This window comes from Nannobrachium achirus, assembly GCF_963921795.1.
Source record: "Nannobrachium achirus genome assembly, chromosome: 13".
NCBI classification, from domain to species: domain Eukaryota; kingdom Metazoa; phylum Chordata; class Actinopteri; order Myctophiformes; family Myctophidae; genus Nannobrachium; species Nannobrachium achirus.
In genome coordinates, this window is record NC_137833.1 from 52,608,439 (window position 1) to 52,635,099 (window position 26,661).

The 26,661-nt window shown below is 41.2% G+C and overlaps 1 protein-coding gene across 4 annotated transcripts in view; it reads left to right on the forward strand.

Annotated features, from left to right (window-relative positions):
* Window positions 1-26,661, forward strand: part of mark1 (MAP/microtubule affinity-regulating kinase 1) — a gene marked incomplete at both ends in the record, with an annotated part of 103,445 nt that overhangs the window by 47,393 nt on the left and 29,391 nt on the right. For all 4 annotated transcript variants that reach the window (XM_080740339.1, XM_080740340.1, XM_080740341.1 and 1 more), the window contains 4 exons: window positions 9,530-9,578; window positions 14,667-14,732; window positions 18,261-18,331; window positions 24,688-24,744. In XM_080740339.1, coding sequence (XP_080596465.1) covers window positions 9,530-9,578; window positions 14,667-14,732; window positions 18,261-18,331; window positions 24,688-24,744 — 243 coding nt within the window. The remainder of the gene's footprint in view (window positions 1-9,529; window positions 9,579-14,666; window positions 14,733-18,260; window positions 18,332-24,687; window positions 24,745-26,661) is intronic.

Below are 26,661 nucleotides of genomic sequence, written 5' to 3' on the forward strand. Positions count from 1 at the left end.
CAAACATAATCGCTGCGTTTGGGCAGAAACCTTTTATCTCCATATTTTATTATATTTATTTTCGTAAATGAACGCCCCATACTTGATCACATGAGGTTTCCACCCCGCAGCCAGAGATCATATCTTAAAACAGTGTTTCTCAAACTTTCACATTTCAAGGTCTCCCCTTAACTCTGACAAGTGTACAAATGGAACCAAATGAACCAAATGTTCCATTTGTACACTGTCAGAGTTACAGACTTGTATGGGTCAATTTAGACCTCCCTAAAGGAACCCACTGAGTTCCTGGAATCCACTTTGACAAACACTGTCTTAAAACACCTCGAAACTACAAGAAACTTAGGCCATGGCTACATGGAGCTGGATATTTCTGAAGCTAGACCTTTTTTTGTGCTGTTGGGGCTTGCAGCCACATGAAGCTGGATATTTCGGCCGCGAAGCTGGATATTTTTTAAACCGGATAGATAAGTGGAGACATTGAAAAATATCCGATTCACTGGATCCGTGTAGACATGGAACCCGGATATCTCTGAAGACTTTACTGTGTGTGTGCTTGTCGGACCTAGATATCTTTGTCATGTGGACCTAGATATTTTTCTATGTGGATATCTGAAAAACCGGGATATATGAAAAATCCAGCTCCATGTAGCCATGGCCTTAGATTACTACACGTCATTAATGTTATTCTGAGTGTGTGTGTTCTCGCTTACATGTCATAATTTAGGTCCATAGGACCACAGCCCAACCCCCCACCCCAGTCCCATGCATATACAGTACATGGCATGCATGGGCTTACTTATGGATTATTGCACAATGGACAGGAATGATGCAATCTAAGTGAGAAACGCCAGCATGGCAATATCAGTTTAATGCAGTATTACGTTGTTGTTTTTCTTAGGCCTTTAAATTTAATTTGGAAAGAGCAGTTACTGCTTGCTTCCAGGGCTCAACCAGGTCTAATCCAGTAATTGTACAGTGTCGTCGATTTGGGTAATGTACGTTTTATTTTGGCGACACACTCATTAAAGCTGACGTTAAATCGGGTTTTGTTGTAGTTCTTTGATCCTGAACTCAGATTGGCTTCGTTCCCTGCAGCGTGACAAAGCATCGGCTTTTGAACTCTGCAGCAACTCTCTCTCTCTCTCTCTCTGTCTGTCTGTGTGTGTGTGTGTGTGTGTGTGTGTGTGTGTGTGTGTGTGTGTGTGTGTGTGTGTGTGTGTGTGTGTGTGTGTGTGTGTGTGTGTGTGTGTGTGTGTGTGTGTGTGTGTGTGTGTGTGTGTGTGTGTCCACAAGTATAATAGAATTTGAGAAAATGTACATTGTGAGGACCATCCTCCTCACTAGCAAAATTGTTGTTTCATGGTAAAAAAAAAAATGCACATTTTTAGAGATTGGAAAAGATTAAGGATCGGACATCTAGAGTTTAGGTTTATATTAGAGGTTAGAGTTACTTTTCCCTATCTTATACTCTTTTCTAAAACTGGCAATGCTTTTGTACTTTTACTCAAGCAAAAATTAGACTTACTTGTAACTACATTGTAGTACATAGACATACACTACATTGTGGTATTGCTACTTTAACTTACCACCACTGACAACCACGAGACAGAGAGAGAGAGACACACACAGAGAGAGAGAAAGAGATGGCGCCACCTCCGTTGCTATTGAATTTAGCGCAGTGAGAGATGGACATTAGCCGATCTACAAGCTCAGGTCGTGTGGCAGCGCGATGTGTGCGCGAGCTTGTAGATCGGCTATTTTCGGTGTGCAACTAAGTATAAATCAGGCTTAATGGTTGTGTCTAATGACCTAGAAAGTAACTCTCGACTGCCACGGCACTTATGTAAGGCCTGAAAGCCATTAAAAAAAGCTCCCCCTCTTTCCCTCTACACGCACACACACACACACACACACACACACACAGGGGCGTTACAAGGGGGGGGGGGGAGTGGGACTGAGTTACTAGGGCTCAAGGTGGAGGGGCCTTCATTATTTTATACTTTAGCTATTGAAAAATAGCAGATATACAAGCTCACAGCGCAGCACCGAGTGCCGTGCTGCAAGCTTGTAGATCTGCTATTTTTTAAAAGTTGTGAAAATGTGTGCAAATCTTTGAATATATGTATTTTTTAAGCGAACATTTGTAACTCAAATTTTGCCTCTGGGGGGTCCCTGGAACTAAATATTTTGAGATGGGGCCAAATACATTTGGGGGTCCTTCACATGAAAAAGTTTGAGCACCACTGACATAGAGACATTTGTTTGCACAAATTTGCATGATTTTTCAAAAATAGCAGATCTACAAGCTTGCAGCGTGGCACTCGGTGCCGCACTGTGAGCTTGTAGTTCTGCTATTTTTCAATAGTTAAAGCAAAGAATGGGTTCCCAGTCTAAATGAGTTAAACCCACTCCCCCTATGAAGAACATTCATGGGGGGCCCGCAGTGAATCCTTGTACCCAGGGCCCAGGATTTGGTGCGACCCCACACACACACACACACACACACACACACACACACACACACACAATTATTTTCCCATACTTTGTGCGGACATCAACATTTTAGGACGGCAATTTGATGAAAACCTTTTAATTGGCATCTTTAAACGTAAGCCTAAGGCCGAAAACAGCACATCTGTGAGCTTGTAGATTGATTATGTTTCGATGCACAACATCAGCGTGCACAGCTAAGTATTAATCAGTCAAAACCCCAACCCCTGGACCTAACCTCTAAAGACTGATCCTAATCTCCACCTGAATGTTTTTCTAGATGTAAGGCTAAATCTTTTTTTCATAAAACAACCATTTATCATGTAAATCAGGGATGTCAAACTCAAATAGACAGTGGGCCAAAATAAACAAATTGGTACAAGTCAAGGGCCGGACGTGGTTCAATGTTTATTTAAAACGTATTGAAATTATTGCACATGTTGAACCTGGCCCTAACACCGCCTATATTATTGCTCTTTTAATCATTAAATGAAAATTAAGTAACAGTGCAAGTGAAAACGTATAGGCAAAGAGGAAAAGGTATAAATGTCCTTTTCCTTCAAAAATCATATATATGTCCCTTAACACTTATGTTGCAATGATTTTTTCTCTTCAATGTCTCGCGTTGCCATGGTTACCATAGACTTCCATGTAATTGTGCAAGTGTGTAAAAAGTGCACGCCCATGCTTAGATGATGCACCACGTGTGTAGATGCTGTTCACAGCTTTCAAACAAAAAAATCCGCTTGGAAATCCGTTCAGGCATTCATGATTTATCAGCCATTATGTTTTCTACAGATGTAAACAAACATGGCTGCCATGTTTGAAAGAATGGGTTGGTATGGGGGTTAAACATGCAATTTCGCGATCGCGATCATGCCTAATACATTTCTGGAGGTCCAAAAAAAAAAATTGAAAAAAAAAATTTTGAAATTTTTTTTTTTTTTTTTTTTTTCAAAAACCGCCCAAACTCGGGAAACTCGGGGTTGGCACAGCACTAGTACCAATACAAACTCGGGAAACTCGGGGTTGGCACCATATGTGTTAATAGCAAGATAAATGCATGCATTAAAGATGGAAAATGCATTATTAAAGCTCAGTTTGCTTTTCTATGATCCTCACCAATCACTGCTTTCATATTGTAAAATGAGAAAGTAAATCAAATCAGTTGGGTTAATTTCTTATGGCTCTGTCTGCAACCTTTCCTGAGTCCATTCAACTGAAAAGAATGGACTCAGTACTGGAATTGCAAACTGCGGGAATACTATTAGAACTTGCGGGCCAGTTCTAATAGTAATTAAATATCATTCCGCGGGCCAAAGATAATTCATTCACGGGCCTGATTTGGCCCCCGGGTCTTGAGTTTGACATATAGGATGTAAATGGTCCTCACAATGTGTATTTATTAAATTCTGCTGTACTTGTGTGGACGTTTGGCCCTCACAGGTATAGTCACACACGCATACACGCACACACACGCACACGCACACACACACGCACGCACGCACGCACGCACGCACGCACGCACACAGAGAGAGAGAGGACTCGCTCTCCCGTTCAGGTTCCAACATGTGTAGCGGTGATGTTTCGTCTTCCCTTTTTCTCCTCGTGTTGAACTACACATGAGGTGGTGACGGACTGCGTTACCCATAAAGCCTTTTGTTAATCGAGTCAGGGAAGTGAGTTTGTGGGCGGTCAAGCGATACAGTAACTGCTACTGTGCGGCGCAGCTGTGGTTCTCAAAGTGGGGTCTCTGGGCACAAAATATTTTCACATGGGGGTCCACTGCCATTGGGATCAAATGCAAATTAACTTAGGGGTCCTTGACATGAAAACGTTTGAGACAAATACAGAAGCTGCTTCTGTACTGGGGGTTGAAATCTGATGCCATGGTTGAGGTTAACTGGAGAGCAGCAGCTCTCATGGGGATGACTGAACAGCGCCTCTCAGTGGCCACTGAGAGGTCATTTAACTAAACCAGTAGTTGTCAAATATTTTTCATTTCAAGGACACCCAAATAGACGTGTATTTAGGCCATGGATGCCCATTTGAAAAAGAGTTTGTGCCAGTGAGGGAGAGGAGATTTTTACCATTTGACAACTTTGTGTTTTTTCATAAATGATCGCCCTACTTGATCATAAAAAGTAGCAAAATTAGTTGAGCTTGGAGATCTGTGACTTTGGTGATTTAGAATTTGGAAAAGTAACCATTTTAGACATGAGGTTTCCACCCAACAGAGACTATTTTAAAACTACAAGGTTGTGTCTGAATAGTTCATGTTGGACTCCATGTACTGTATCTATGTTAATGTTTCATGTTGGCGGAGTAGATGTTTCTGCGCTGATGTCTTGCTGCCTGGAGCTCAACTGTTCATGTTGTTCCAATCTGGCTAGCCATCGTCAAAGAAAAGGGAAAAACAGCGCCCTCTCCGCTTTCTTCCGAGAATCTGTTCTTGAGAGATTAATGAGAGATTAATGTTGTTCTGACACCTTTATGTTGAGCAGCAGTTCACTGGCAGCCTGTGTGTGTGTGTGTGTGTGTGTACTTGTATTACTATGATTAGGGCGAGTTAGGCATACGATTTGGACAAGATTCGGGTTGAGTTTAGGGTTCGGATTAGACATTTAAGCTGGTTGCACACTGCTGTGTTTTTCATTTGCGTTTTGGAAATAATTTCTCAGGCCAAGGAGAGATGGAGAGGAGACCCAGTGGCGACCCTGTTCCGAAAATAAATACGAAACGGGCGACAGTGTGCAAACGTGATGATGCAGATTTTTATTTTATTTACATGCTCCGAAATTAGCTAAAAGACCTTTAGAGCAGGGGTAAATGGTAAATGGTGCATTTATATAGCGCTTTTATCCAAGGCGCTTTACATAGATTGTGCATTACATTCACCCATTCACGCACACATTCATACACCGGTGGCGGAGGAAACCATGCAAGGCACCAACCTACTCACCGGGAGCAATTAGGGGTTCAGAGTCTTGCTCAAGGACTCTTCGACATTGACTCAGGGGGAGCCCGGATTCGAACTGGGAACCCTTCGTGCTCTAATAACGGTTTCTCTACCCCTGAGCTATGCAACAGGGGGTCCGGGACCCCTAGGGGGTCCTCAGAGTTACTACAGTGGGTCCTCCAAATCTTTGAGTGATATACAGTATATATTTGTATATTACCCCTTGAACGCTAGCGTCCATAATATTCGGAGAACTTTAACCAAAAATAGCAGATCTACGTGCTCACTGTGAGCTTGTAGATCGGCTATTTTCGGCAAAGAGGTTTGGTGTAGAGGGGGAAAAGAGCAGACTAAAACAGAGTGAAAGCTCAAGTTTATTAAGTATTGACAGAAGTTGACATGAATCCAAAATACACTGATGATTGTGCCGTCAAACAATGAAACTATATGGTATCTATGGGTTGTGGGGGTCCCTGGCTCATCTCTCTCTCTCGACTGAACACGTTGAAGACCCCTGCTTTAGAGGTTAGGTTGTCCCCTGGGTAGGGTTGGAGTTATGATTCCTGCGTTGTGAGGTTGTACTGTACATCGGCTATTTTCCGCTTAATTCACCCTTTGTCAAGTCCCGCCCGTTGTCCCGCCCCTCTTCACACTGTGTCTTGGTGGGACACTCGGTGAGACACTCCGTCCACTACCATTTTAATTAACTTGCTTCGTATTGTTATTCTGTGTGTTCAATTCTAATTTCAAACTTGGTTTCAGTAAAATCGAGCTGCTCAATATGCAGTATAGTGACTCAGCATGTTTTTAAATGTTTGTATTTCTCCAAAAATTATGTTTTAGCAAATTCAACATAAAAAAAGGCGGAACCAGGGCGGGACAAGGCAGATAGAGCCTGCTGGTTGGTCAGTCAGGGACCAACCAGTCCAGAAGGCTAACAAAGGGTCAATTAGGGCTAAAAATCTCAAAGATTTGCTTAAATGTTGATGTCCTCACAAGTAATACAAGTGTCTCTGTGTGTGTGTTGCTGATGTTGCACTGCTGGATGGATGGATGGATGTCTGGCTCACTGGGTCACAGTGTGTCAGTGGAGTTATGGCTGGGCTCCTTATCTGTGCAGGGCAGGATTTAATGACTGCACACTGCCAACACACACACACACACACACACACACACACACACACACACACAGAGGAGGTGTATAATGCTGGTTTATCCCTGCAAGACCCGAATTAATTTCTACTGGCCAATTTTTTTTTTTTAAATCAGATGGTGTTGTAGGAGTCCTAATCACAGGAAAATGTAGTGTTAAAAATGTATAATGTTTTTGTAAGGTTTTATAGCCATAAATCATAAATCATGCTCTAATTTGCCTTTTGGGGATATTTTTCACAATAATAACATATGTACATGTTCTAGACATTCTAATGATCACGAAAAGAATATTACAGGCATTCAATAGCTTCAGTTAAAAAAGTGAGATGTTGTTCGTCCAGACGCTGGAATTTCAACTTCTCTGGGCGGTGTGAATGTCAGCCTCTGTGGGGGGTATTTATATGCAAATGTCGTGGCCAATGGCATTGCAATACTAAACAATAGGATTTAATGGTGATGTTAATGTGAAAAATGAACAAGAAAACTAATTATAACATTTTTTTTAAAATGATTTAAAAAATGTTGCCAAAAAGCAACGCTGGGCCTTGCAGGGTTATACACCGGGCCTGAAGCAACACACACAGCTCAGTTGTCCCCCCATGTCCCCCCCGTGTCCTCATGTCCTCTTTACAGCCCGTCTTGCTTGATTCGTTTTGGCTGGGCTGAGTCGGCTCCCTCTTAGGCCTGTCACACTTATTACATAATCGTCTAACTGACGATTATGACAAAACAATCACGATTATTTGACATAATCGTGATTATTTTGTCATAATCGTCAATCGTTTCCATGTTGAAAATGTTTCATATATTTCCAAACCTTTTCAAAAATAGTGGAAATAGCCGATCTACAAGCACACAATGCATCGCGACGCCTTGTGAGCTTGTAAATCGTCTATTTCCACTATCATTGTTATTTTTTTACGTTTAAAGTTGTCAAATATGCCAGTATTTTTGTAGGTTATGTGTCATATCTGCCACGTGCAATTCAAAGTCTACAAGCCAAACAGAAATGTAATTGTCAACAACAAAAACACAATCGCAATTATTTGAGTGACAATTAATCGTCATGTTAAAATGTCATATTGTGACAGACCTAACTCCCTCGATCGACCTGTAACGGTGCACAGGAAAAGGCCTCGCAGTTCGCCACAGATGTGCAGATCACGACGACATTTGTTTTTGGGCAGACATTTTGATGTCTATATAGTAAAAGGTCTACAGTTCTCCTTAGACAAGACTAGACTAGAGGCTTTAAGAATGGTAAAGAATCAACAATCAACAAGGTTTTATAAGGACATGCTCCTCAGAGGCTGTGTTAACAATATAAAGAAGAGAATGAAAATCAAATGGAACAAATAATATTCCTGGATGTTGTGAAGTAATATAACAAAAACATAATTATAGATAAGATTAGAAGTGGCCCGGGCGGCTGGTGTGGCGGTCCGGGCACTTTGCGTGTCGTGGATTTGAATCCCGGTCCCGACGACCTTTGCTGCACATCAGCGGCGTCGCACCAAATTCTGGACTTAAGGCTTCTAGGATTCACTGCGATATTTTGTGCTTTAGCTATTGAAAGATAGCAGATATACAAGCTCACAACGCGTAGATCTGCTGTTTTTTTTAAATCTTTGTGTACTTTGTGTAAGTCTTTTTTGAAATTTCAAACCTCGGTTCGAAGTGAAGCGGTGAACCTTTATTCTATGTGTTCTAGAGTTATGAACTCTGTGATCTATACATCTATACAGTTATGGACTCTGTGATCTATTCATTCTTTACATATTCTGAATTCTACATTCTTTATATATTCTGAATGAATATATAAAGAATGGAGGGCTGAATTATCATGTGAAGCTTGACCAATCCTCAAAGTATCCATTCATCTGACCGGGAGGGACACTACACACATATTCTGGACGTACAGGACAGATAAAACCTGTTCATTCTGAACTGAAATGGCCATATATGGACATGGGACTTTTTGAAAAAGCCTATTCATTCTGGACTGATATTCTGGACGTACGGGACAGAAAAAACCTATTCATTCTGGACTGGAGTGACCATATATGGACATGAGGTGACATACATTGTGTTTTTGAAAAACCCTGTTCATTCTGGACTGAGATCACCATATATGGTAATTAAACGGACATTCTGTTTTTGAAAAAGCCTGTTCATTCTGGACTGAAATGACCATATATGGGCGTGATACACACAAAGCCACTCATAGGAAGCGGTTTTCACCGCTTCAAAAACCTATGTTTCTATGTCAGTGGTGTTCAAACTTTTTCATGTCAAGGACCCCAAAATGATATGTATTTTCTCCACGGATCTAAAAATATTTTGTTCCAGGGACCCCCCAAGCAAAATTTAAGTTACAAATGTTTGCTTAAAAAATACATGTAGCCTATTCAAAGATTTGCACACATTTTCACGACCTTTCAAAAATAGCAGATCTATAAGTTTGCAAGTTTGAGCTTGTATATCTGCTATTTTTTCAATAGCTAAAGTATAAAATAATGAAGGCCTCTCCACCTTGGGCCCTAGTAACTCAGTCCCACTCCAGATCTCTCTCCCGTCCTATCAATTAAAGACATTAAAAAAAGCCCTTATACAGTAGGTCTGTGTGCATTCTAACTCTGGAGAGTGTAAAACACAGACCCTAATTATGGATCCATAATGGGGAGCTATAAGGATTAAGCATCCATTTGAAATGAACAGAGTATGTTCTTGTGTACTCTTCTCTCTGGGCTGAAGAGAAGCACTCAGTGACCGTATGGCTGCTCAGTGACTGCTGCTGCTGCTGCTGATGATGTCATCATGCTGCACGTTTAAATGATGTCATCATGCTGCACGTTTAAATGATGTCACCTGACATTTGGAACTGGCTTCTCATCCACGCTGTCTCTCTGTTATGTGTCTCCACAGCTCTTCAGGGAAGTTCGAATAATGAAGATATTAAATCATCCAAATATAGGTAAGTGAGATCATGACATTTCTCTCTTCATGACATGTAATGGCAGGACAGTGTGTTATTGCGCTTTTATGGGTTTATCCTGTTTAAAGGATTCACCAATAGTCACCACCAGTATCTCTAAAGTCATGTCAGCAACATGGATCTGTCCCATTTCCCATATTCCCTGCTGATTGGCTGCCATTGCCTTCTAAAGTTTGTGTATACAACCTGATGGTTGCTTATCTCCCGATTAGGGAGTCTTGGTATATTTGTTATATTATGATTACTTGTATTTCTTCTACCAAAGTCAAATCAGGTCTACACAATAATATGATAACATTCAAAGAATACCACCCCAATATCAAGTCCTCCTGCTGCAGTGTCTTACACTGGCTATTGGGCGTTTAGTCCAGTACATTTACTGGCATGGGCCCAGTCACAGTCAGTTCTCCATAAGAGAACAGGGCACATTGTAATCCTAATGAGCCATGATGCATCGTGACTTTAAGGAATGGGATTGGTCTTTTTTTTTTCTGGATGACGTCATCGCCAAAAAGTTGTGTGTCACACTGTCAAAAACATTTGAAGACCACCGCGATAATATCTGCTATCCGTCTTTTTTTTTCTCCTAATAACGGAATGTATTCTGATCTCGATCTTTTAAATCACAAAATGTCAACATTCGTCATTGGTGTGGGAATGTCTCCATTCAGACGTAACATTTTCCACCGTCATTGTAAACCCGGGCGGATCCATGCAATCGAGTCGGCATCATAACGTTAGTCGCTATGACGATAATTGAGATGGGTGGACTAATGCAGTGGTTCTCAACCTGTGGGTCGGGACCCCTAGGGGGGACCCCAAATTATTTTGGGGGGTCCCAAAGATGATTGACTTAATTTGCAACATTGTTTTCTCACTCAGCAGTAAACAAACCAACATAAACTTTAAGTGTATAGAGGGTATCTGCACGTTTCTAAAGTGACAATAATACCTCTAAAATGACAAATTAAACATTGGACAAATTGTCAAATATTAGAGGCAGAAATTGTGAAAACAGCCGATCTACACACTCACAACGCCTTGTGAGCGTGTAGATCGGCTATTTTCACGATAGAACCGTGTTATACAAAATGTTATGACTCAACTCTTAGTGCTCATCAGGGTGGGGGCTCCCCAGTCAAAATATGATTATTTTGGGGGTCACGGCCTGAAAAGGTTGAGAACCACTGGACTAATGGACCGTCGGAAAAAGAAGTAAGATATGGTCTGTCGAGTGGAAACCTCACAAGTCCAAAACTGTTTATTTTCTGGATTTGAATTCAAAAAACGCAAAAGTAGCAGATATAAAAGCTCAAAACGTGTCACTAAGCGATGCGTTTCGAGCTTGTAGATCTGCTATTTTTGACACTTTTGTGACACTGTAGTATGATCAAGCTAGCCGTTAATTTATGAAAAAACACAAACAAGTTTTAATATCGATTAGAGGTTTCTGCCTGACAGTGACGATATGCAACACCTAAGTTATTGGAACAAAACAAAACAGTGCTGGGCTAAAAACTAATCTAATTAATGAAGGTAATGTCCACACATAGTATGATGCTGCTGGGATGGTCTCTAACGCAATGGTTATAAACCAAATTATTTTGGGGGGTCCCCAGATGATTGACTTCATTTGCAACATTGTTTTCTCACTCAACAGTAAACAAACCAATATAAAGTTTGAGTGTATCATGGGTACATTTCTAAAGTGACAATTTAAGGACTTTTTTACCCTTTTTGTGCCTATCCCGAACAAGTTCGGCTTTATTTCAATCCAATACAATGTTTTTTTTTGCTATTTTACTTACCCTGAGCTGCTTGTAGAGATGTGGGTGGTCTTGGCTCGTCCTACGCTTTCCAACGACCGAGTCTAGATGGTCCGACGATTTATTCCATTGAAAATGGTTTAAAATAAAGTTTAGAGCCCCCCAAAAAAAACTCAATCTATACTGTCGGCGGCGCGACGTATTCCGACGTGCCTATCCCGGACTAGTCCGGGATATTTAATAAAATGAATTAATTAATCAGAGGCCTCAACGAAGCCCCGGCCTAATTTTCCATCCATGGCCGGGCCCGCGACTCTGTTTACATCGGCCCGTAATCGGGCAACGCTGCCCACTTCAATACAAACTCACATCTTTAGAGACCTTTTTCTCTGAACTGTGTTCCCAGTGCAGCGACATAGTTTTTTTGCGACTAAAATAGCTTCAGATGGGGCTTCTAAAAAATAAAGAAGCTAATAGCTAACTGTTAGCTAACTTCCTCCTCTCGTCATCCATAACAGTGGGTGCAGTGAAATCACAAGGCACTACTGCCTCTGTAGACGGATGTTAGAGCGAAGGCCTATTCACGATATTCCTGGCCCCGCCCCCGGCTTCCTGTTCATATCCTGAAAGAGGCGGAGGCTGAAAAAACTGGCCTAAAAAACATCATTTGGTTTCCTGTTGTCCTTGCATTAAAGTGTCAGTAGGTGGCGTTCTGGGCTCTGAATGTACCTGGGTTGCCATGTCTGCTTATAATAAGCAATGTGTGTCTTTTAAAAAATAGTATAGTTGCTTATTGGGCTTACTTTCTAATATTTCTTAAACCAGTGGTTCCCAAATCTTTTCATATCAAGGACCCCAGATTAATTAAGATTTTTACAACAAGGGTTCATATTTTAGATTGTAATTAGATGAGTGTCAAAATTATTTCATTTACTTCTTTCTATTGTTTTAGAGATTCTTATTTCAGTGTTTGGGGGCATGGGTACAAGTGGCTAAATAAGCCCATTCCCAAGATACAACACAACCTTTCATGGTTGGATGTGACTTATGGGGGCTAGAAGTGTTACTGTAAATAGCATTAAGAAACTGCTGGCTTATTGTGTCTAAAAATACATATTAAGCCACTTGTACACATGCCCCCATGCGTACGCATGCCCCACATTTTAGCATGGTAAACACAATAAAACAATAGAATAAAGCAAATGAAAACATTTTAACATTCACTTTTTCTTTTCTCTAATGACAATCTAAAATATGAACCTTTGTTGTAAAAAAACAAAGTTGTCCTTCAACATATTTGTCTACAGTCGCAGAGCCCCATCTGAAAATATGTGGTCAATATTGTTTAAATAGCAAACATGCAAGCTCACAATGTGTCACATTGTGAGCTTGCCGATCTGCTATTTTCAAATGTAAATGTAAAGTATTATAGCCTATAGTTGCTTCTGTTGGGCTTATTTCTTTGGCAAAATCTGGCAACAGACAATTCCCTGTCACTTCCTTTTTGGGAGGAAGTGAAAAGATGTTTTTGAAGCTGTAAAGAAAATGGCAGCCTTCATAGAGAGGGCCAGGAATAACGTGAATACAGAAATGTCTGGCACTCTAGCGGCACCTTGTGGCCCGGGCACAGTTAATACCTCTAATTGTCAAATATTAGAGGCAGAAATTGTGAAAATAGACGCGTTGCGAGGTGTTGTGAGCATGTAGATCTTCTATTTTCACAATAGAACTGTTATACAAAATGTAATGCCTCAACTCTTAGTGCTCGTCAGGGTGGGGGGTCCCCAGTTAAAATATGCTTATTTTGGGGCTCACGGCCTGAAAAGGTTGAGAACCACTGCTCTAACCAACAGGGTTACAACCCCCCGCCAATGGCAAGAAAAGCAACCAGTGCTTTCCAATCACTGTCTTGACACTGATGTTTCTTTCATTTGGTCACTTTAGGTTATATATCGTCATGACTTTCGGGCAGAAACCTCTTTCTCCTTTTGCTATTTTGGAGTTTGAATCCTAAAAAGTAACACTTTTGGACATACTGTTTAGGGTTTCCATCCGACAGAGACGATATCCTGTATGCGGCATGTTCCAAAACTCTTGCTGTTTGCAACCTTTTTGAAATTAAGTGCCATGTTTTTTATTTTCTGGATAGTCAGTGTGCATTGTCATTGTCAACGTAATTTAATGACACCCCATTAAAAATTCCGACATATTTTGATTGTCTGGACATTGTTATAACAATCATTAGACTCTGAGAAATAACCCACCTATCTCCCCGATTCCGTCCCCATGTCAAAGATCTGAATTTTAATGAACGTGGAATTATTTGCACAATGTAATTTGTTGCAAATTAGGTGACTTAATTGAATTGACCATGTTTAAAACCATATTTTATTTAAAAATAAAAATCCTCTCTCTCAGACTTCTGCCAGAGTGCCAGTGATCACCCTCCCCCATGCCAATGTTGGCACCTGTGCCCAAGGTTGCCTACCCCTGCTCCAAACCAAGACAAGTGTTTTTTTGGTTTCCCGAACCGAACAAAGTTTGGCGTTTAAGAGCATAACTGTTTTATACTCGACTGGGTTCTGAATGTAACACTCTTCGCATGGTTATAGAACTCAGTTGGGAAGTCAGTGTGTTTCTGGTTGACAAGTTTCAGTCCCATACTGGTTGTCAGGGCAGGCCAAACTGCACTGGTCTGGTGGGATGAGTTTACTCAGAGCTGTTTAAACTCATTGACTGCGGCAATTAAAAATCGTCTTATCTTTTACGCAGCGTGCGTGCGTGTAGATCAGTGGTTCTCAACCTTTTCAGGCCGCGACCCCCAAAAGAATCATATTTTAACTGGGGACCCCCCACCCTGACGAGTACTAAGAGTTGAGGCATTACATTTTGTATAACACGGTTCTATTGTGAAAATAGCAGATCGCGTTGCGAGGCGTTGTCAGCATATAGATCGGCTATTTTCACAATTTCTGCCTCTAATATTTGACAATTTGGCCAATGTTTAATTTGTCAGTTTAGAGGTATATTAAAAAGTCCTTAAATTGTCACTTTAGGAATGTGCACATACCCTTCACCCCCTTCACAAACTTTGTGCTGGTTTGTTTCCTGTTGAGTGAGAAAACAATGTTGCACATTAAGGTAATCATCTGGGGACCCCCCAAAATAATTTGTGGACCCCTCTGGGGGTCTCGATCCAGTGGTTTTGTGTGAATATTTTTTCACATTTGGTGAATTTTATTAATTTTGTATCTTAATTCAATTGTTCTGCTTTCCTCCTTGTCCATTTCTCCTGCTGCAGTGAAATTATTTGAAGTGATCGAGACGGAGAAAACGCTCTACTTGGTGATGGAGTACGCCAGTGGTGGTGAGTGCTTCTACAGTATAGAGCTGCTAAGTTTGACGTCATTTACACATCCTACCTGGTTCTTGTTTTTTTCCCTCCGTTCTGAATTCCCATAGACTTTTTTTCATATTGTGTCATATAAGATCTGTGTTCCAAACAAATACGGATATGAAGAATCAACTGATGGTGAGAAAACGGTCTTGTTACTGTCGCCGAATTAGTTAAATTTTCACCAGAAACAGACTGTATCAAATATGAGTGACTGACTATCATAAACCATACAGAGCCACCTCACTGACAATATCGCCGAGACGGTTTGTTTATTTTTGTACCACAATGCTTATATGAGACGATTTTAAGATGACTCAATGTTATTCTCCATAGAGAAATTACTTCAGTGGAACTGGGGGATCAGCGAATCACGTCTATACTCTTCGTTACTCTATAGCCTACTAACTAGGACTGGAGTAATGGGAGTAGAGCCATTAGTAACAGTAGTAATAGTTGCAACCGTCAGGTCGCAGTTACTATCATAACCTCCACCGGCTGTCAGTCAGTCTGTCGCGTCATGTCACGCCACAATTTTCCCCTACTCATATCTCCGCCACCGTTGCCCCGATCCATGCCAAATTTTGCACACACACTCCTTGGCTGCCAAACCACCCCTCGTTTCTCAGTGCCGCCATGAGGCCAATTCTTGCAAGACACATTTTTGGACACCGCTTCTACAGATTTTGTCCTAAAATCATGCAAAGCGGTACACAGTATCTCTAAAGTCATGTCATCAACATGGATCTGTCCCATTTCCCATATTCCCTCCTGATTGGCTACCATTGCCTTATAAAGATTGTGTATGCAACCTGACGGTCGCTTATCTCCAGATTTAGGGAGTCTTACTGGTAACAGTAGTAATAGTAGTAGTAGTGTGATGGAGTACACCAGTGGTGATGAGTGTTTCTGTAGCCTACTAAACGACTTAGGCCTGCAACTATTGATTCATTTTCTCAGCCATTATTCTATATTGATTACGTTTTCGATGAATCGAATAATTGAGAAGCGCATTCAAACCGACCTCGCCATGACCACAGTATGGATTCAAGGAGGAGGAGGAGCCGTTCGTACACATTTACATGTGTTTACAGGAAGCAACCGTAAAAGACAGAAAACAATGCTGAATGCAGCGTGGAGGCCATATGGGTCCAAGCAGCAGCAAGCTCCCTCCCAGCAGGGGCGTCACAAGGGGGGGGGGAGTGGGACTGAGTTACTAGGGCCCAAGGCGGAGGGGCCTTGATTTATTTAGCTATTGGAAAATAGCAGATCTACAAGCTCACAGCGCGGCACCGAGTGCCGCGCTGCGAGCTTGTAGATCTGCTATTTTTTAAGAAGTCGTGAAAATGTGTGCAAATCTTTGAATACATGCATTTTCAAAGCGAACATTTGTAACTAAAACTTTGCTTCTGGGAGGTCCCTGGAACTAAATATTTTGAGATGGGAAACGTAGGTTTTTCAAAAAAAACCTTAGAAGGATTTGAAATATTCAAAGACTTGCACAGTTGTTCACGATTTCTCAAAAATAGCAGATCTACAAGCTCGCAGCGCGGCACTCGGTGCCGCGCTGTGAGCTATATATATATCTGCTATTTTTCAATAGTTAAAGCACAAAATAATGACTAATATTGTAAGGGGGCCCGCAGTGAATCCTTGTACCCAGGGCCCAGAATTTGGTGCGACACCCCTGCCTCCCAGGCTCCTCATCTAATGTAATATTCAACACATAAAGCATTTGATCTGCCAGAGAGACGCAGTAAAATGATTGTAGCTGCTCAGCAGCACGGCTGAGTGCAGGTGGTGCTGGTGATGATGATGGAAATATCCTCTTCGCTGGATGCTTTTATCTAAAGTGCCTCGACGTTAAAGAAACAACAGCGTATGGGGCTGCATGCATGCGGCTGCTCCTTTATTGATATCAGCAGTGGTGTAAAGTAGTCAAGTACTTTTACTTAAGTACTGTACTTACAGTAAGTACAGTTTTGAGGTATTTGTACTTTACTTGAGTATTTCCTATTTCCAATACTTTCACTTCTACATCTGGGATCCACATATTGTACTTTTTACTCCACTACATTTATTTGAAAACTATAGTTACTAGTTACTTTGCTGATATAAATTATAATTATGTTAAAACATACATAAACCACTTTAGCCCTATTTTATACCTTGGCTATTTGAAAATAGCCTATCTACAAGCTCACAACGCGACTCGTTGTGAGCTTGTAGATCTGCTATTTTCAAACATTTTGTACTTTTACTTTTTGTAAGTACATTTTGATGCCAATACTTTTGTACTTTTACTCAAGTAAATTTTGAATTCTGGACTTCTACTTGTAACAGAGTACTTCTACAGTGCAGTATTGGTACTTTTACTTAATTAGAAGATGTGAGTACTTTTTCCACCACTGGATATCAGATCTAAAGCCAGAGTACTGTATGTACGTGGGTGGTGTTCGGTTGAAGTCACATCTACCGCGACGCTTACGATATTCACTGTGATGTTCTGTGGATGAATAGCCGTTCGCAATGTAGTTTTTCATGTATCTAAGGTAGAGGAGTGCTCCTTTTCATCCTGCGTGTGGGCAGGGTTTTGTACATCACGTGAAAACAAGGCAGTCGCCACGTCCGTGTTTATAATGTTAGAATTTTTATGTATGCCAATGGTAGCTTTCAGGTGGAAATCTCGATTCAAATTTGAAAGCGTGGATCTGCTACTGTGATCAAGTAGGACGTTAATTTACATAAAAACACAAAAGGTTAACATATCCTGTCACAATTATTACATAATCATCTAATCGCAATTATTTGAGGTAATCGCAATTATTTTGCATAATCGTCATGATCATCATCCATGTTGAGAAATGTTCATATAGTTTCAAACACTTAAGTTGTGGAAATAGCAGATCTACCTGTACAAGCTCACAACGCATCACGATGCGATGTGTTGGGAGCTTGTAGATTGCCTATTTCCACTATAAATGTATAAGGAATAGTTATTAAATATGCCAGTCATTACTTTGTATATTTAGGTTATTTGTCATATCTGCCCTGTGCAACTCCAAAGCCAAACAGAAATGTAATTTTTATTCATATGCTCCAGTGTTCAGCGGACAAAAACACAATTGAATCGTTAACCGCAATTATTTGTGTGACAATTAATCGTCGCGTAAAATGTCCTAATTGTGACAGCCCTAGCGGAGATGGGAGTTTTCTGAATAATATTTTGTTGTTGTTGGGTGGAAATCTTGTATGTATGTATGTTTTGTATTTATCGTTTTTAAAATGATTTAAACTAGTGAAAACAGCCGATCTACAAGCACACAACGCCTCGCAGTGCGAGGCGTTGTGTGCTTGTAGATCGGCTGTTTTCACTACTTTTGTGCGACAGCCTTGTATGATGAAGCAGTGCTTTACTTTGCGAAAAAAAAAGTACACATTTGAAACATGGAGATACAAGGTTTCTGCCCGACAGTGACGATGTGTCTCTCTCCTCTCCAGGGGAGGTGTTTGACTACCTGGTGGCCCATGGCAGGATGAAGGAGAAGGAAGCCAGGGCCAAGTTCAGACAGGTGAGTGACTGCCGACCCCCTTCCCCACTGTTTACACACCCTGTAAAGCAGTGTTTCTCAAACTTTCACATTTCAAGGTCTCCCCTTAACTCTGGTTCCATTTGTACACTGTCAGAGTTACAGAATTGTATGGGTCAATTTAGACCCCCCTAAAGGAACCCACAAAGTCCCTAGAATCCACTTTGAGAACCACTGCCGTAAAGGGTTCATTTTTGGACCCCTGGTGGTCCCACTGGTCCCCGGACATGACACTGAGACTCGGCTGTGTAAGCCCACCCACCCGGACCTAGCTTAGGCACTGACGGCCATGGCGGTCAGGGGATGGAGAGCAGGCCGCCGCCATGGTCCTAGAGAGTGCCATGCGAGGACAACCCTTCTCTTAGATGCTGCACTGACACCTGGTGGCCTTGGAGCAACACTGCAGCATCTACAGGCCAGCTGGGGGAACCTGTAACCACTTAGACCAGGGGTGGGCAACTTTGATGATGGAGAGGGCCACTATATTTTCATACTCACTCCAGAGGCCCACATTGCATATACAGTCAAAAATAGCAGATCTACAAGCTCATAACGCGTTGCAGTGTGACACGTTTTGAGCTTGTAGATCTGCTATTTTTGCTATTTTTTATTGGAATCCTGAATTATTTTCATCTGTTTTTGAATTGGAATCCTAAAAAAAAAAAAAATCCTTTCAATTTCAAATGCATTCTTATGTTAAAGTTGTACTATGTAACTTTTTTTATAAAACAAATCTTAAAATTCTCCTAACTATTAAATCACAAAAGTTTTAGAAGATCCGCGCCGTGAATTTCAGCCTGTAAAGCCTTCTCTGTATGTAAACTGAGATCCTTGCCGTGGACCGGATCTCGCGCCAAAATTGCGTCATCACACTACCGGCCAATCACAGCGAGGGTTATACAACTGCCGGCCAATCACAGCGCATCTTGAAGTGGGGTCGCTATGGCAGCCATATTTGTTGTCGCCCGTTTGTACCATCCCTTCTCTAGGTAATTTCGCCTACCAGGCAGGGTGAAGGAGTCCGTATCTCTGGAATTACTGAACGCACAGGAACAAGGGACCCCTTAAAAGATAGATCTCAGCGAGGTGGAGGCAGACGCGGGGGTCTGAAGGTACGAAAAACGTCCGAAAGACGCGGACGCGACCACGGTTTGCTATAGGGCTAATGACCACTAGTTGGGCATCTTACACAGTATGGCTTTAACTTCATAAACTTAAATAAAAACACATTGGACATAAAAAGACTAGTACTAGTCATAATATATACTAATATAGAAGTAATTAAAGCGGGTCATGTTTGCGTGTTGGGAATTGTAACCGCTGAAATCAACCTGCAGGCCGCATTAAGTGAAGTTGGGGGCCGCATGTGGCCGCCAGTTGCCCATGTATGACTTAAGCCCTGCATACTTAGTTGAGCCTCAGCCCTCAGGGCTCTATACTTGGTCCACTCCTTTTTCTTCTTTTTTTGCCACTGCATTTTTTTTGACAAAAATAGCTTATGTACAAAAATAGCTTATATACAAGCTCACGATGCGTAATAACGAGCTTGTTGGATAGTGGTTATTTTCGCCAAATGTTTGTCCAAGAATATACTGGCACTGTGGTTCATGTGGTTTAATATCAGATTTATGAAGCGTGGCAACATGCCATGAGCTTGTAGATCGGCTATTTCCGCTGCATTCTATAGGGCTTAAGTGATGAACTGCAGCTGGTCAGTGCTGACAGATCACTGCCAACAAATGCACTAACAGAATGTGTCAGGGCTTGGTTCCTGCGGTGGAAAAAGTATTCACATTTTTATCCTAAGTAAAAGTATCAATACTGCAGAAATGGGCTGCTACAAGTAGGCTAAAAGTCCATAACAAATATCTGGGCTCTGAGGACGCGGCACGAAGTGACACGCTATGAGCTTGTATATCTGCTATTTTTGTATAGCCAAAGAATAAAATAATGTTTTTTTTTAGCTAACATCTAAAATGTGCTTTCCCGGTCTTAAAGGAGTAGTTCACTTCCAAAATGACCTATTTTTTCTATTGATTACTCACCCCATGGAGACTTGAGTTCAATAATATTTTTAGTTTTTTGCTGCATTCCTAAGACAAAAATGTTATAACAAACCCAAATCCATTTGGGTCCCCATCCGGAATCAATGGGGGTACATTTACAGTACTATAATCATTTTTTTGACTTGGGGATGCAACAAATACAGGAGTAATCAATAGAAAAAAGGTCATTTTGAGGGTGAACTACTCCTTTAATGGGTCGTCTTCAAGTCTGAACTTCACAGCAGCCTGGGAATAAATGAAGCCGGCACCCCATTCTGTTCTCTCTCTCTCTCTCTCTCTCTCTCTCTCTCTCTCTCTCTCTCTCTCTCTCGTTCTCTCTCTCTCTCTCTCTCTCTCTCTCTCTCTCTCTCTCGTCGGGCAGAAACCTTGTATCTCCATATTTCCTTGTTTTTTCATTCATTATAATGCCCCATACTTTGTCCTATAACAGTGCCACACAAAAGTAGTGATACCAGGCGATCTGCAAGCTCCAAACACAAGCTTGATGTCTATCTGTTATTTTCACTACTTTTGAAAACTGAAAGTGGTTAAGTGTGTCTGTGGATTTTATAAACTAGTCCTGTGCCCGGGGGTGTGCACACTATCTTTAAGGGATTGAATGTAGGTGTTTCAGAAATAATTTTGGAGTGCCCGTTTGGCAGATCTTTATGCCCATACATGGTGTTCCGTGTCCAGGCCAGTCTGTGATGTTAATACTTTTCATTGGTTAAACATCTAACTATTAATTTAGCAAATGTGTCTGTCCGTGTCTGACATCACTGATAATACACAGTTTCGCTGCCATGGTAACCGTCTGTCTGTCTCTGACGTCATAGTACTGACATCACAGACTGGCTTGGATTGGTTCCCCTGACACATCACTGTGACATCACCTATGTAAAAGTCCATATATGTGTGTGTATTCCCCAGAATCCCTTTTATGCCCATATATGAAGATCCCTGATGTCATCGATATACATCACTGGCCAGATGGCCAAGAGATGGCCCATATCTGTGTGGCTGGTTCAGATAGGGATCTCCATGTATGGGCATAAAAGGGATGTACCCATATACAGTACATGGATCTCCATATATCGGTACCAGCTGTCTGTCTCCATATAACTGCTCCGATATACATCACTGGCCAGATGGCCAAGAATGTCGCCCTGAGGCGTCTTACTAGTGACTAAAACTATGACTAAATGGGACTAACAATTTCATCAACAAATTACACTTGACTAAACACTTGATTAATGTTAGGGAGAGACTAGTGGAGAAGAGACTGACTAAAACTACATCAAGATTTTGCTGTCAACACTGATACGAGGTTCCCACATGACGGCAGCGATGCAAGGTGACAATGACTCACAGGATGTGTGTTTGTTACTGTGTGGGCAGTGAGAACTGGAGCATAGATGGCTGAACGCGTGCGTGCGTGCGTGCGTGTGTGATGGCCGCGCGCGCAGGCTTGTAATACACTTGTGATGGCCAAACCAAATGCCCCCACAAGTATAGTCGAATTTGAGAAAAATACATTTTGAGGACAATTTTCCTGGTCCTATCAAAAGCCGAAAATGGCTGCTGATCTACAAGCTCACAATGTGTTGCACTCTGGCACTCCGTGAGTTTGTAGATCTGCTATTTTAGGGCCTTTTAGGTTTAGCTTTTGAAATGGCAAAAATAAAGGGCATTCATTGAATTGTGTAAAATCCTTGATGTCCTCACAAATACAGTTATGTCTGTGTGTGTGTGTGTGGTATGAATGAAGGGGTGCTGTGTGTGTGTGTTTGCCTGAGTGCCAGTGTTTGATTGATGGCCTTTTTTTGGCCATACGTCGGTGAGATTTCCCTGCCATCTGTCATGGCAACTGCTTATTGAGTGCTGTCTAATTGGCCTGGATGGCATTTCAGGCTGAAAAAGCACATTTTCATTTCGCTCGCTTGCACGCGCGCGGGCGCAGACACACACATAAGAATGGAAGGTCATGAACCTCAGAGAACGTGTTATATCGGGGTTGTAGCCTTGCATATACAGTATGAACTTCAAATGTATCCAAACCCGCATTTAGAACCGATAAGAAGCTTTTTCCTTTCTTTTTATTCTCTTTTTTTACCTCAACGAATCGAGTAGATTTTTTAAAAGTTAGTCGATTCATACTGAATCGACTAATTGGTTTAGTCTGATTAACCACTTAACCCTGTGGTTAATGGTGGTGTACAAAAAGAGCAAACATGCTGGAAATTGTGTGTTATTGTGGGGTATAATTAGTGTGGTTTCCCCCACGCTAAACGGTACTTTTCGACTTTATTATTCTTTCCATCCATGTAGATCAACTTTATTTTGCCGCGCTACACCATTTTGAGAAAGATGCAATTTCCAATTGCAAGGAATCGCAAGGAGTGTCTGTCTACCATTCATGTCATCAACATGACATCAGGGATCCCTGTGTTTCCATATTTAGTCGATCAGTGGCATGGTAGTGGGTACTGCACTGGGTACTCGGTACAACAGGGTAATGTTTACCTGGGTGGGACATGCATTGCATTCCCAACTGTCATCCTTCCCGACAGTATTATGTCCGAGTCGAGTGAACAAACACAGTGGCGTCAATTGGGTATGGCAAGGTATGGCAGCTGCCATACCTTGGCTACAGGGGAAACAATACTGTAATGTACTTCTTAAAATAAATGCATCATACCTGTTGCTAAGGTATGGCAACATGACTGGTGTCTTGCACCAGTCATGTTGCCATACCTTAAAGGCCCACTTCAACTCTGGGACAACCAGATCTTATTTTATTGTTGTTTGGGACAAGATCAACACAATCCTAGATTATCTTTTGTGTTCAATCTGTTTTGAGATATTTTAGTATTTCAGAATGAATGATGATGCATCATGCTGCATCATGTGGAAACCTCATATGCCCAAATGTATGTTCACTTTTCAGGATTCAAAATTCTGAAATCGCAAAAGTAGCAGCTCTACAATTGCTACTTTTGTGCAGTGGTGTAAAGTAACCAAGTACATTTACTTAAAAGGATCCCTGGCTAATATGACAAATATGCCTTAATACATTATAATTGTCCTCTATAACTACAATGTAAAATTTAAAACACTGTAAATATTATATTTCTTCTAGAAATAGCTAATCTTTCACTCAATAGGGGACATGCCTGTCGCAAGTTGATGATGTCATAAATGTCATGTGTAATTTTTATGGCATGCATGTGCAAAAAAAACAAAACACAAACACATTTGAAATATTGATTTAATGCTCATATTAACCATAGGAAGTATTACGTTGTTTTTTATTTGCACATGCATGCCATAAATTCCATAGGGATAGATCACACATGACATTTATGACATCATCAACTTGCGACAGGCATTTCTCCTATTGAGTGAAAGATTAGCTATTTCTAGAAGAAACAAAATATTTAAGGTGTTTTTAATTTTACATTGTATTTACAGTACAAATATACAAATATAATGTATTAAGCCATATTTGTCGTATTAGCCAGGGATCCTTTTAAGTTCTGTACTAATTTTGAGGTATTTTATTTGGACTTGAGTATTTCCAATTTCCAATACTTTCTACTCACTGCATCTCGGATACAAAAAACTTTGTAGATTTTGATTATTATTACAAAACTTACATTTAACCACTTCAGCCCTATATAAATTACATTTTGGCCATTTGAAAATAGACGATCTACAAGCTCACAATGCATCGTGATGCATATTAGTACTTTCACTTAGGTACTTTAAGTACATTTAGATGCTAATACTTTTGTACTTTTACTATACCTTTAAAAAAAATGTTACGGTGTGGCTGTACCCTAACACAGTATGTTTACATTTGCAGTATTCATACTTTTACTTAAGTACACAATTTGAGAGAGAGAGAGAGAGAGAGAGAGAGAGAGAGAGAGAGAGAGAGAGAGAGAGAGAGAGAGAGAGAGAGAGAGAGAGAGAGAGAGAGAGAGAGAGAGAGAGAGAGAGAGAGAGAGAGAGAGAGAGAGAGAGAGAGAGGATCAAGTTGCGGGATATGGCTGTATAGGTATCTGTCACTGAGCACCTTACTTACTGTTGTTCTCTATGTACTGTAGTTTTGTATTCTTGTATGCTGCTGGTTGCCCATGTGTCCAAGACAAAAAAAAACTAACCTTGTAACTTTGTTGCCAACTCGCCACAATTGATTTCAGTCATTTTGGAAATAATAGACCTTGATGTGAAAAGGGTTGAAAATCACTGCTTTATTCCATTTGTATGTATTCCATGTGTGTGTTTCAGATCGTGTCAGCGGTGCAGTACTGCCACCAGAGGAGGATCGTGCACAGGGATCTGAAAGTAAGAGTCACTGCAGTGCAGAGCTTTAACCGTCCGTGGATCAATGTCTGCCTTAGAAAAGCTGCTGTCACTGCTCCCCGGAGTATGGTCCAACCACGTCCCTGTTCAACTGTAAAGGCTTTTCTGGCTGCCGATCCGCCTTCAGGTTCAGGGTCTGATTTTCCACCAGGTCGATCTACATGCACGCCGAAAATAGTGAGATCTACAAGCTCACAAGCTTCTAGAGCTCCCTATTTTCGGAGAGTGGGCACGTCATACAACAGAGCATTCTATCCATCTTGACGTAGTCCTATGTTGTTGCGTCGACACCGCAGGATGAATGCGCTATTCTGATCACCTGCAAATAACAGTGTGGACGGTCAGTCCTAAAGATCACGTTTAAGCCATTAGGCCTGAACACTTTAACCATTATTTTATGCTTTAACTATTGAAAAATAGCAGATATACAAGCTCACAGCACGGCACCGAGTGCCGCGCTGCGAGCTTGTAGATCTGCTATTTTTGAAAGATCGTGAAAATGTGTGGACCCCCCAAAATGATATGTATTTGGCCACGGATCCCCATATCAAAATATTTCCCCATATCAAAATATTTAGGTTCAGGGACCACCCAGAAGCAAAATTTGAGTTACAAAGCTTTAAAAATACATATATTCAAATATTTGTACACATTTTTACGTCTTTTCCAAAATAGCAGATATACAAGCTCGCAGCACGGCACTCGGTGCCGAGCTGTGAGCTTGTATATCTGCTAATTTTCAATAGTTAATGCATTCAATAATTGTAGGCCTAAATGGGTTATTAAGAGTGTGGGCAGTCAGTCTTTAAAGGACAACTCCGCCCTAAATAACATCTAGGCTTATTTTCCTACTTATATTGAATCCCAAATGACTGTCCCATTGGGTTTATTAGGCAGAAATGCCCCTGTCGTCCAGTTTCCTCAGAAGAACCCAGCAGCTCTCATAGCATAGAGTGGAGCCCATAAGCCTATCTCTTTTACACTAATTGTTGCGGTCAAAAGTGTTTATTTTTTCATGAATGTGCTAGTTGTCATTACGAACACATGGATGTGCCTTGGTTGTTCCACACAAGCCACCAGTCTCATAAATCATGTTTTGGAATGAGCCTTCTCAGCCAATCACAGCGTGTCTTTTCGTAGCACAACTTGGCAAAACGCAAATAGTAACCGCTAAAACATCTGTTTAGTAGAGTTTGGCCGCTCGTGTGGGCCAACGATGGCATGAATGCATGTGTAATGGCGACTAACAATGGATTGATAAAAGAAAAACACACTTTTGACCACAACAAATAGCATAAAAGGGATAGGCTTATGGGCTCCAGAGATCTTGAAGTTGTGTGAATGTCAGCCTCTGTGGGGGGTATTTATATGCAAATATCCTGGCCAATGGCATTGTAATACTATACAATAGGATCCAATGGTGATGTTTAGGTGGTAGGGGGAGCAAAAATAAAATCATTTAAACCTTTTTTTTTTTTATAAAATCCAAATGTTGTAATATTGCATCAATGGGTTAAGATTCGATTTAAAGTTATACCATGTAACTTTTTTATAAATCGCTAAAGTTTTAGAACACCCACTCCGTTATTTTCAGCTTCTAAAGCCTTCTCTTTATATGTTTTCTGTGATCCTCGCCGGGGTCCGGTTTTCGCGGAAAAATTACGTCATCATACACTACCGGCCAATCACAGCGAGGGTTATACACTGCCGGCCAATCACAGCGCATCTTGCTGACTTCTCAGGAAGTAGCTTGCCTCAACAAAACAACAGCATATCCTCGGGTGAAGGAGTCCGTTTCTCCGGAATGCCTGAACGCACAGGAACCAGGGACCCATCTAAAGATAGATCTCGGCGAGGTGGAGGCAGACGCGGGGGTGTGAGGCCCGGTCCGCGGCGAAA